The sequence below is a fragment of the Engraulis encrasicolus genome, chromosome 11, assembly GCF_034702125.1.
Source record: "Engraulis encrasicolus isolate BLACKSEA-1 chromosome 11, IST_EnEncr_1.0, whole genome shotgun sequence".
Classification (NCBI taxonomy): Eukaryota; Metazoa; Chordata; class Actinopteri; order Clupeiformes; family Engraulidae; genus Engraulis; species Engraulis encrasicolus.
Window position 1 is genome coordinate 46,604,926 of NC_085867.1, and position 13,009 is coordinate 46,617,934.

At 43.3% G+C, this 13,009-nt stretch overlaps 1 protein-coding gene across 5 annotated transcripts in view; it reads right to left on the reverse strand.

The window, feature by feature from the left end:
* The window catches only part of LOC134458446 (bone morphogenetic protein 1-like), a 130,528-nt gene that overhangs the window by 18,334 nt on the left and 99,185 nt on the right, over positions 1–13,009 (reverse strand). Inside the window, exons 14-17 of one of the 5 annotated variants that reach the window (XM_063210765.1) lie at positions 5,051–5,223; positions 2,938–2,961; positions 2,612–2,768; positions 354–479 (exon numbers count right to left, since the gene is read on the reverse strand). In XM_063210765.1, the coding sequence (XP_063066835.1) occupies positions 354–479; positions 2,612–2,768; positions 2,938–2,961; positions 5,051–5,223 (480 nt within the window). Of the gene's footprint in view, positions 1–353; positions 480–2,611; positions 2,793–2,937; positions 2,962–5,050; positions 5,227–13,009 lie in introns of all 5 variants that reach the window. The other 4 variants (XM_063210768.1, XM_063210764.1, XM_063210769.1 and 1 more) reach the window with 4 other exon arrangements.

The following is a 13,009-nucleotide window of genomic DNA, read 5'->3' on the forward strand; positions in this document are numbered from 1 at the left end:
TGTGAGCTGTGCATGTAATTTAGAAGAAAAACAGAATACAAAAAAGCTTATGAAAAAAACCCATTTCATTTTGAAATGAATGGTTCATGAACATCATGTGGTTTAGTCATTTCATAATGCATGCATTCCTGCTCTACAGTATAAGCAAGGCAAGTGGAGGTCATTGTCATGGCTTTTCATTATTATTATCATCAATAATATTATTCATTATTTATTTTTCTTATTTTCAATGCGACACCGCTCTCACGATTAAGTGTGTGTGTGTGTGTGTGTGTGTGTGTGTGTGTGTGTGTGTGTGTGTGTGTGTGTGTGTGTCTGAGGCGTGCGACGCGTGCGCGCGTGTGTGTGTGTACCTTCTTTGCAGTCATGCTTGTTGTCATGGAGCACGAACCCGCTGCGGCATTGGCAGACGTAGCTCCCATAGGTGTTGGCGCACTCATGCTGACAGCCACCATTCTCCTTGGAGCACTCGTCTTTGTCTGGAAGACATAGGGCAGAGGTCAGGAACCTTTTTGGTGGAGAGAGCCATAAACACCAATTTTTAAAAAATAATTTTTCATGAGAGCCGTACCATTTTTAAAAACACTGAATACACTGAAAAGCGTGTATTTCAATTAAGCCCAACAAATTTTAGAGTTTACTGTCAAGTTATTACTCTTATTGATAACGGGAGCTGTCAACTATCAACTTCATCATGGCGAGGGTCTGGGAGTTCTCTCCCCGAAAATGTCCTATTTCTTAGATGTACAGTAATTTCCTGCATTTTAACACATTTTAACCTCCCGTGTCCGGTTTCAACTCAATATGGAACCTGTACTTTTATTTATAAATAAAGGACTATTCCGTATTTCAAAGGATGGTTGGAAACCCTAGGTGAGTAAGAGCCATATATACTGTTCCCAAAAGAGCCACATGAGCCATAGGTTCCTGACCCCTGACATAGGGGGTGGTAAGCATTCTCCTTGGAGCACTCGTCTTTGTCTGGAAGACATAGGGCAGGGATGTCAAACTCAGGCCCGGGGGCCAAATTTGGCCCGAGGAGCCATTTTATTCGGCCCGCGAGATCATTTCAAATGTGTATTGCAGTTGGCACACATACACCATTAATGTTTAGCGTAACACAACTTGAACATGCAATTTGCTGTATCACAGGATGTGCAGACACATTTGAACAGACAAATATGATGGGAAAGAGTGTATGTGTGTATGTGAAATTTAACTATGACTATGAAGTGCATGTATGGACAGTTTTAGGCCTTTTAAAAAAAATAATTGTTGAGTTCGGACTGCGACTTCGTTCCAGATTTTGATTTTGGACCTCAGTCAATTTGAGTTTGACACCCCTGACATAGGGGGTGGTAAGCTTTCAGAGTGAGGAGTCCGCACACACAAAATCCCTTTTGTTGCTAAAGGAAAAAGAATCTGGTGCCACACGGATGTCTATTTTTTTCCTCGAGGACTCTGATGCAGATGCATGTCGAAACGTCTTACTGCACTGAAAAAAATAAATAACAAAAAATAGACATCCGTGTGGCACCAGATTCTTTTTCCTTTGTACTTATAATTTAGTACTGCTCTGGTTGCACCGGATTGTTAATTTAGAAGCGCCGAGTGCGCATCTCCTTTGTTTCCCTTTTGTTGCTCTTCTATTGTTTGCTGAATCCAGTCATGAAACAATAAAAAAAAACAAGAGGGTGTACAGACTGGGTGTACAGACTCCTCACTCTGAAAATTGCAGTCAGCCCATGTCCCGCACCTTCTCCTGGGATGTGCACAATCTTCACCTTCAACTGAGTGGAGGGCGGTGAGAACAAATTCAGACACAGGGGCGTAAAGTAGCCTATACCCCCGCAGCCCCTATGAGGCGGGGGAGCCACATGGGCCCTTGACTTGAAGAAATGGGCCCCTTCCACATGATATTAGGCCCTCTTTTTTCGTTCGGGGGCCCATTCTTGGTAGCTTGCAGGGGGGCCTGAAGTACTTGCGTTACGCCAGTGCCCAGACACATGTGCATACGGACACGCACGCACGCACGCACGCACGTCCACACAAACATGCACCCCAGTGCACACACAGAGGCTACAAATGGAAGTTGTTACCCCATTACATTACATTTAACATTACATTAAACTTTGCTAACGCTTAGCTTTGCTAAAGCGACTCCCAGTTATTTACAGGACATGGACGGCTATGATTTTTACAGGGTATTGGTTACAGTCCATGCAGCAATGTGGGGTTGTGTGCCTTGCAACAACGGCACCTCAGCCAAGGGTGAAGGTGTATGGAAAGTTAAGGGTAGGAATTAAAGCATCTTTAAACTAATTTTACAGTTCAGTGAGCAAATAAACAAGAATTGCGAACCCAATAAATGATTCTCAGCATTTTCAGTAGCGCACACACACACACACACACACACACACACACACACACACACACACACACACACACACACACACACACACACACACACACACACACACACACACACACACACACACACACACACACACACACACACACACACACACACACGACTCAAATGTCAACCAACCGCCAACACTTAAGTGTCAAGTGTCGACCTTGAAAATGTCAAACGTCAACAAGGCACCACCTGAGAAGAAGTGTGCGGCGAATCCCCTTTTGGAGACGGTGTTGTCGGTCTTGAACTCGATGCGCATGCTGTTGGCCTGCGAGGTGATGGGCTCCGGTCGCTCGCCCCCGCAGAACTTGCCGTGCAGCTTGGAGCCGGACGAGAGGCCACTGCGGACCTCCACGTAATCATACTTACACACCTGTATGTGGACACACACGCACGCACACACACGCACGCACACACACACACACACACAATAATGTTACGAAATGCGGTTGAGAGAATGTGTGTGTGTGTGTGTGTCTGTGTGCATGTTTGGAGCCGGACGAGAGGCCACTGCGGACCTCCACGTAGTCATACTTACACACCTGTATGTGCACACTCACGCACGCATGCGGACACACACACACGCACACGCATGCGGACACACGCGCACGCACACACACACACAAGAATGTTACGAAATGCGGTTGAGAGAATGTGTGTGTGTGTGTGTGTGTGTGTGTGTGTGTGTGTGTCTGTGTGCATGTTTGGAGCTGAAGGAGAGCCCTTAGCGAAACATAGTTGTACTTACACATCTGCAGGCACAAACACACATGCACGCCCGCACACAAACCCACGTGTGCACCCACACACACAGTAAGAGGAGGGTTACAAAATGCAAAGAGAATATGTGCTAGCTACAAGAAAATTACGGATACAAGTAAGCCCAGGGGCATGACGATGAATTAAAAATAACAGATTCTGATGGTGTACCATCGATCCTGAGATTTACACCAATGCCTCACGCACATGGGACGCTGGTAATATATCGGATGAATTTATGGCCTTTTCAATATGTTCACTTCTGAAATTAGACTACATAGGTATCAGCTGTGTAACTCTGTCTTGCCCATGCGAGCACAGAGAGCACTGATGATGGCAACAGCCTGAAACGTCTGCTCTACCCTGCTCTGAATAAAATTTAAAAAACTCCTTGTGCTTGACCTTTGTGTCTTGTTTAGGGCCTTTCTCAAAACCTACCAAGTGTATCAGCCTAATTAGTCACCCGCAGTAATTGGATACTCTTTATTAGTCACACCCAGTGATTGGATATTCTGTAGAGTTCACCAAAGAGTATCCAATCACTGGGCGTGACTAATTAGGCTGATACACTTGGAAGGTCACTGCACTAGGTTTTGAGATAGAGTAGGCCCTTAGTGTGCGAACCTGCTCCAACCTTATTCCATAAACAAAAGACATGAAGCAGGAGATCTGCTGCATTTTGTCTGCATTGAGGTTGTGAACAACATTCAAAGTGAATATTATGACGAGGCCAACAGAACATCCAACAGGACAACCAAAATGAAAACACATTTATGGTCCCCATATAAAATGATGGATGTACCGTATTCATTAATGTCTTGAGTAAGAGGTGTGGCTTGTCTCAAACACAGGTAAGGTGGGGGGCATTACGAGAAAAAAAACAGGTTAAAAAATGGACCTAGTCTATTATCAGGACAACAAAATGGCATCTATAGTACTATTGGAAGCCCTGTTCAAAGAGGTTATATAATAAAGAGGAATCGAAACACGCCCACTCAATGCAAAAGCTTGTGCTCAAAATTTGGAGTGCGTCTTAATATGTGACCTTGCCTCCTCCACTTGCGCTTGTCTCCTCGCCCTGCCTCCTGGCCCCTCCTCCGTGGAGAAAACGATAAAGTTTCCCAGCTGTCAGCCTAGCCACAACAACTTTTGAGGGACTGTTTTTCATTCACCATAACAATTGCAAACGAGAAAAAGACTCTACAATTGAGCTTTTGCAAGATATTGAAATATAATGCTGTTGTCAGTGATGTCATCATGACGAGAAGCGAGTGGAGGAGGCAAGTGGAGGAGGCAAGGTCCCATATTAAGATGCACTCTTGGTCTCCTAAGGGGGCGTTGTCCCTCCTTCTTCTTCTTCTCTTTTCGTGGTGTTTGCACAAGACGTGCGCTACCGCCATCTACAGCGCTAAAGGACTAAAAAATAAAGATTTATTCTCTACCTCAAGACTCCGAAGGTCGCATAATCGAAGGTCTCCTAACAGGCTTGTACGAAATTCCGAATGGAAAGAATTTCAATTCAAAATAATGCCATAATACGAACACTAGGTGGTGCCATTACCTTGAATTTCTTTGAATTTAAGCTACAGCGCCCATTGAAAGTACATAGAACACCACCACCTAGTGTTCGTATTATGGCATTACTTTGAATTGAAATTCTTTCCATTCGGAATTTTGTACAAGCCTGTCTCCTAAAGGGGCATTCACCCGACATAAAGTGGATACTGGAAAAGAACCCGTCTGATTTTTCTCACTCTCATATACGATTCTCTGCCCTGTTGATCACTTTAACAGTCACTGGGAAGAAAGATAATGATTATGATAATGATAATAATAACGATGATGATGATGATGATGGATGATTTGTCCCACCCCCCTGCTCACGTCGCTGCCCTCCGTCTCGAAGGTCTCGAACTGCAGGGTGATGCGGTACTGCGGGGGGGCCTCCAGCTGCCAGATGCAGTTCTTGTTGGCGGGGTACTCCTTGGGCCAGCCGGGGCTGGAGAGGGAACCGTTGGGCCTGGAGATGAGGCCACCGCACGCAGCTGCTGGGGAGCGGGCACAGAAGAAAAAAACACTTTCAGCACCTTTATTTATTTTTCATAATGTATTTTTTGGGGCTTTTTGGCTTTTCTTTTTATGACAGGACAGTATGAGAGGAGACAGGAAAAGGTTGTGTGAGAGAGAGAGATGGGGTAGGGCTGGGAAACGACCCCGGCCGGACTGACTCGAACCGGGGTCCCCATGGGCAATGTAAGCCCAAACATGGGGGGCTTAGTGCGCTGTGCCACAGCGACCCCCACTTTCAGCATCTTAAACAATAGGAGCAACTATAGCAGGGCTTCCCAACATGTTTTGCAACGGGACCCCTTTTTGACAACCCGAATTTCTGGGGACCCCATAAACATTTTTTTCACAACCAAAAAACATGACTGAGCAAACTTGCTGGCAGTGGATATTTCTGGCCCTACCGTGGCGCAAATGGTAGGGCACTCGTTTGCTATGCGTCTGGGTCCTTTGCCGACCCTTCCCCAGCTCTCTTTACCCACTAACTTCCTGTCACTACCTTCACTATCCTGTCAAAAAGCCCTAAGAAATATATATTTTTAAAAATATATACACCAGTGGATATTTCTGACAGTACGACTACAGTATATGCATTAAGTTATATTAATTAGTGATATTTATTAGTAATCTTTTTTTCACGCATAGACATTTTCCCATTGGACATCATTGGAATTCCAGGCGACCCCATATGGCAGGGGTGTCAAACTCAGGCCCGGGGGCCAAATCTGGCCCGCGGAGTCATTTTATTTGGCCCGCGAGGTCATTTCAAATGTGTGTTACAGTTGGACCTCATACATTATTAATGTACAGTGTACCAGGACTTGAACATGAAATTTGGTGTTTTTCAGAAGTATGAGCGGGCCCAGGCCAATGACACAGCTCACACTCCTATGCAACACAATATGTGCCAGTGTGTGTGAGATTTAACTATGAGTATTAAGTGCGTGCCTGGACGATTGTAGTCCATATATTAAAAATAAATCTTGAGCTCAGCCCGCGACTTCGTTCCATATTTTGATTTTGGCCCTCGGTCAATTTGAGTTTGACATCCCTGCCATATGGGGTCCTGACTGCAGAGTAGAGGATGACATTTTTCAGGAATTCCCGTGGGTCTCGTGGGATTCCCGCGGGATGGGAGTCAAAATTTTAAAGATGAAAGGGAGCGGGCAAGAGCGGGAATAAAGATGAATGGGAGCGGGCAGGAGCGGGAATAAAAATGAAAGGGAGCGGTAAAGCTGCTTATTTTGTCTTTAAAAAACAAACAAAAAAAGCCTAGTTTTTTTGACGAAACGGGAGTGGGGTTGATTTTGAGTGGGAGTGGGCAGGATTGGGAGATACTCTTTTCAGGAGTGGACGGGATGGGATTTGTTTCTTTGACTCTTTTCTGGGACCGGGATGGGACGGAAGTGAAAATCCACTCCTGTGTCATGCTCTACTGCAGAGTTGAGAAACACTGCACTATAGGCGCATTCAGGCTGCCTGAGATTAGTTTGTGAAAAATATATTTTTCTTCTCGACAAACCATGACGACACTGCGGACGTCGGCAGGTTCATCCAGATAACACAGTCACATGCGTAAAATTTCAGATCCCGGTATGAACGTGAAAGGCTTGCAGGTTAGCACTTTAGTTCCAAACGTAAGTGGTACAGAAATGGACACAGGCACGGTTCTGGTCACGGTTTCATGATTCTGAAAACAGTATGTGTGCCCAAGTGTGTGTATGTGTGTGTGTGTGTGTGTGTGTGTGTGTGTGTGTGTGTGTGTGTGTGTGTGTGTGTGTGTGTGTGTGTGTGTGTGTGTGCACATGCTACTGGGGAGGGAAAACCACCTTCAGCAACAGACACACACGCACACACACACACACATTCATTACACAGCCAAGGCACGATTCTTTTCAAAGGGGGATTTGATGCTCCCTAGTATGTACCTGAATGTGTGCGCCCAGTTTGGTGTCTGTATGAATTTGGGTGGGATGTCTGCGTTCAACAAGTGGCTGCATGAATGCACTCATTCACATCAGAGTATCTTTTTTATGGATCCTAAGGGATGGTTAGAGTAGAGCTTTCAAAGACAGTTCTGATCGATGCTGTTTTAAGCTTGTCATTAGTGTGTACTGTTTGTGTGCAAGCACTGAGTGCATGTCTAGGGATCTTGCTCTCTGGTCATGTATCCTAGCAACCTTCGTTCTGAATTCTAAAATACAAATTCTCACATGGATGCAAATCGGTAAAACAAACAGAGCTAATATTTAATGGGCAGTTGGAGCCCGTACCAGTTGGTGCACCTTTTCTCTCCAGGCATTCTGACCAGGTTTGGCTGTCTAATTAGGCTAGTATGACCACCTGTGGAAAATTTAAAAAAAAAATATTGCTTTAAAAAAAAAAAAAGATGCATGGTCATAGAAATCAATACACCACGTTCCACATTATTATGCAACTGACATTTTTCGCTGTTTCCCCAAATAATCAATGCAAATGACAGTCGTCATAATTTTCAAGTCATCCGCCATTAGAGTACAATTAAAACATTTTTGAATGAACCTTCCAATGATAACGGTATTTTTTAAGTAATAAAAAACTTAAAATGCTCTGTTCCACATTATTACGCAAAGTAGTTTTGTAGTGTTGTAATCCAAATTTCTTTCTTTGTTTCCCATTTACATCAACACAGTTGGATTTTTGTACCTTCTAAATTACATTTCAATGTTCAATACTTGATGATAACCTCTTTGTCTTAGTAACTGGAATGCTGCCTTTAACATTGAAGTCAATGGCAGGGCATTGCATGGGAGTTATGGAAGCCCAGATATCCTTGATGCTTTGCTCTCAACTGTTTTTGTTTGTTTGGTCTGGTGACCCACACTTCACTCTTCAATATACCCATAGATTTCCATGCCACGTTTAGGTGCTTTGGTGGTATCGACATTTTAACTCACCAGACATAAAACCCCATTGAAAATGAATGGGATGTTATGTCTGGTGAGTTAGAATGTCATCATCTCCAAAGCACCTAAACGTGGCATGGAAATCTACGGGTATATTGAAGAGTGAAGTGTGGGTCACCCGACCAAACAAACAAAAACAGCTGAGATCAAAGCAGCAAGGATATCTGGGCTTCCATAACTCCCATGCAATGCCCTGCCATTGACTTCAATATTAAATGCAGCATTCCAGTTACAGCTTATAGCAAAGTTTTGAACATTGAAATGTATTGAAGGTACCAAATGCCAACTGTTTTGATGTAAATGGGAAAAAAAGAAAGAAATTTGGATTACAACACTACAAAACTGTTTTGCGTAATTAATTGGAACAGAGCATTTTGGGCATTTTAAGTTTTTTATTATTTTAAAAAATACCGATGTCATTGGAAGGTTCATTCAAAAACGTTTAAAATTGTACTCTAATGGCTGATGACTTGAAAAATATGACGACTGTCATTTCTATTGATTATTTGGGAAAACGGCAAAAAATGTCATTTGCGTAATAATGTGGAACGCGGTGTAGAAGTAGTTCCAATTGAGCGAGATTTAGTGCCTTCAGACAGTGTTTGAGCAGCCTGGTGACGCCATCCATGTACTCCACCTAAAGATTTTGGCTCCGCACATCGTCTGGCAAAAGCCTCGAGCTCGGTTCTCTCAGTGTTTAGCCAATCAGCAAACAGTTGAGAGTGATGATGCGGAACTCATCCGTGAACTCCGTAACTGATTGGTTAAGGTAACTATATTCACTAGAGATGTCCTTTTAACGCGTTAATTCGATTAATTAATTACAAGGCGCATTAACGCGTTGTAAAAATTAATGGCATTAATTATTTATGGGTAGACATACGTTCTAAGCGCATGGCGTGGCAACTGAATTCACTCACTCATGCTGTGATAAATACAAGCCGTCCGTCAACTTCTAAAGCTAAAATACAATAAATACAACAAATACAGACACTTTTCTGTCTTTTTTCATGAACAAAAGCATATGTTTGTATTTAATTATTTTTAGATATTTTTGAATTATTACGAGATATGCCAGTTGACGCTGCATTGCTGCGAACAGCTGTTCAGTTAAAAAATAGCTGTGGACCAACGACGTTTTCCTTCAATTAACACAAGCAATCAGACCATCTCTACAGCTTAAATACAACTAATAACATGTCAGACAAAATGTGGTGTTTTTCCCATTATCGATTTGTCTATATTTGATAACTTTTAGAAAGCATTTTATCAGGAGATGTAAGCTACAAGTCTGCGCTCGGCAGCTGGTTCATCTGATGTGAATACAGGCGCATTTCAAGACAGTTTATCATTTGATTTGGCCATGGCAGTTGTATAATAGTTGGACTTGTGGTAGGCCTACTTAAATCTTTCATACAACTATAGCCCAGCATACGAATGAATTGACTGTTCAGGCTTTGAAACACACGACGCAAATATTTGTGTTCATGATGTGTGACCGCGGTAGCCAAGCTACTACATAGAGCCGACCGCAATTTCAGCAGAGGTTTCTGCTCATCGGCAGAACAACACTTGTATATTCACTACAACATCAAACCACTTGATAGATAATCGCTACCATTTCCACGCTGCACATAAGAATCAAAATATTACAGGCTCCGAAATTACCCCATGACACAAGCTACAGTGCAAATGTGAACAGCGCAGAGTAGCATAGGGATTTCAATTTGACAGCACAAAGTCATCGCAAGTGCTGGAAGATGATCTTCTCAAGTTGGGTTGTGATTACAGCGATTTGAGTGATACATGCCACGTTCAGAATAAAATAATACCACTGTGGTGTACCTAATCACCGGAACGGACCGGAACGGACAGGAACTTACCGGAACGGACCGAAACGGGCCAGAACGGACCGGAACGGACCCAGATTTAGCCAAAACTGACCGAAACGGACCCAGATTTTGCATAATGAGAGCACATTACGCTGCGAAACGGACTGGAACTGACTGAAACTGGCCAGAACCGACCAGAACGGCCTCAGATTTGGCCAAAACTGACCGAAACGGACCCATAAATTAGTCAGACTGAACCGAACTGACCGAAACGGACCCAAATTTAGTTAAGGGGGGGGGGGTGCGCACTTGCGCTGTCTCGAGCATGGGCATCGAAAACGCAGGAGACACCTGCGCTGTCATGGGCTTCGTTGCGAGACACGCGGACCCTCTTGTGACCACTTGGGATATTTTATTACTAGTAAACATTTCAAGTAGGCCTATCGTTCGAGATTGAGAGCGTGTAACGATGAACAAATGTATATCGTGGAGTAGGCCTATTGAAAGTTGCTGGCCAAACCCATGACAAGCACGAAGAAAGGTTTCACGTTACCTGAACAGTTTTATGGAATACCCTATGTCTCTCTCACCTGTTGACACAAGGAGCACTATGAAGACAAGGAGAGGGAGAGACAGATCTGTCGGTGTGTGTGTGTGTGCGCGCGCGTCTCCACTGACGCTAGAGAGCTGCCTCAATAGGCTATTGACCAGCTTAAACTTCACTGGTGAAAAAACAGTAGCCTAAGGAGTTGTAAGCATTTTCATAGCACATATAGGCATATTCCCACATGTCAATGTGTTAGGCCTAGACACTCCATCCATACACTAGCCAATGCGCAATTTCGCTGGTAAACTGGTAGTTTCACGTGACTTTGACATCATCATATAACAGCAGAATATTATGGAAATAAGTCCCGCATAAATGCTAACGTATTGGGCATTTTGCTAACTTTAGAAGTAGGCCTAGGCTAGAAATTCGTTTTAGTAACTTGTTCACATCTTGTAGCCTATCCAACATAACATTTAAGAGTGGGCTAAACCTCGGGGCCAGCCAGTTAGATATTGTGTGCCGTTAATTCCTCCTTTGCGACTTTTCCATGCCCCCCTTAATATTCCAGACAGATGGCGGCGCATGGAACATTTTTTGTTGTCTTTTTTTGTTCTTTGATTTTGTGTCATCAGTAGACTGTGTATGCTAGGACTATAATACGAGAGATGCTACAACCAAAAAAACATTAGAGTGCTCCACCAGCTAGCTAGTACCTCTGGAATTACAAAGATATGATGATGTCAAAGTCACGTGAAACTACCAGTATATCAGCGAAATTGCGCATTGGCTAGTGTATGGATGGAGTGTCTAGGTCTAATACATTGACATGTGGGAATATGCCTATAGTGTGCTATGAAAATGCTTATAACTCCTTACTGTAGGCTACTGTTTTTTCACCAGTGAAGTTTAAGCTGCATGGTCAATAGCCTATTGAGGCAGCTCTCTAGCGCGTCAGTGGAGACGCGCGCGCGCACACACACCGACAGATCTGTCTCTCCCTCTCCTTGTCTTCATAGTGCTCCTTGTGTCAACAGGTGAGAGAGTAGGGTATTCCATAAAACTGTTCAGGTAACGTGAAACCTTTCTTCGTGCTTGTCATGGTTTTGGCCAGCAACTTTCAATAGGCCTACTCCACGATATACATTTGTTCATCGTTACACGCTCTCAATCTCGAACGATAGGCCTACTTGAAATGTTTACTAGTAATAAAATATCCCAAGTGGTCACAAGAGGGTCCGCGTGTCTCGCAACGAAGCCCATGACAGCGCAGGTGTCTCCTGCGTTTTCGATGCCCATGCTCCGAGACAGGCGTAAGCGCAAGTGCGCACCCCCCCCCTAACTAAATTTGTGTCCGTTTCGGTCAGTTCTGATTAATTTATGGGTCCGTTTCGGTCAGTTTTGGCCAAATCTGAGACCGTTCCGGTCCGTTCTGGCCAGTTTCAGTCAGTTCCGGTCCGTTTCGCAGCGTAATGTGCTCTTATTATGCAAAATCTGGGTCCGTTTCGGTCAGTTTTGGCTAAATCTGGGTCCGTTCCGGTCCGTTCCGGTCCGTTCTGGCCCGTTTCGGTCCGTTCCGGTAAGTTCCTGTCCGTTCCGGTCCGTTCCGGTGATTAGGTACACCCAGAACACTGTGCCACAGATGTCAAGTTGACAACTTTGATCGCTTACTTCCACTGACACCTCAGACACTGACGTTTTCTAGCTTCAACCAATCGCTATAGCCTACAGAGATAGGATGTCTTACCTTTCGTGCAGATAGTTTGGAGAAATTTACATCAGTCAGTCTTTCTTGTCCTGTCTTATATCCATAGAATATTTTGGTGTAGAATCAATGTTTAGTCCAAGCAAGGGTTATTGGCTAGCTCAGTGCAGTTATCATTCCTGGCTAATCCAGCTCCCCAAAATGTAAACAAAACGTGAATGAATGCACGTCATCTGTTTCATCAGGGGGTGTTCCCATTTCCTTGAACTCTGACCTTTTCTGATAGATAGATAGATAGATAGATAGATAGATAGATAGATAGATAGATAGATAGATAGATAGATAGATAGATAGATAGATAGATAGATAGATAGATAGATAGATAGATAGATAGATAGATAGATAGATAAGATACTGTAGACTCATTTTTTGTGTTTGCTAATGTAGCCTATTTATTCACTAACTCTGTTTACCAGGCCTATTTTAACATATTAGTACATCATAGGGCTTATAGGCCTATTGTAATTATTATTATTATTATTATTACTATTATTATTATTATTATTATTATTATTATTATTATTATTGTTTCACGTCATGAAAAGAACATACGAGTAAGTGCGATTAATTAGATTAATTAATTACAAATTCTGTAATTAATTAGATTATTTTTTTTAATCTACTGACAGCCCTAATATTCACACTTTCGTTTTGTTATTTGTTTGCTTTTGCGAC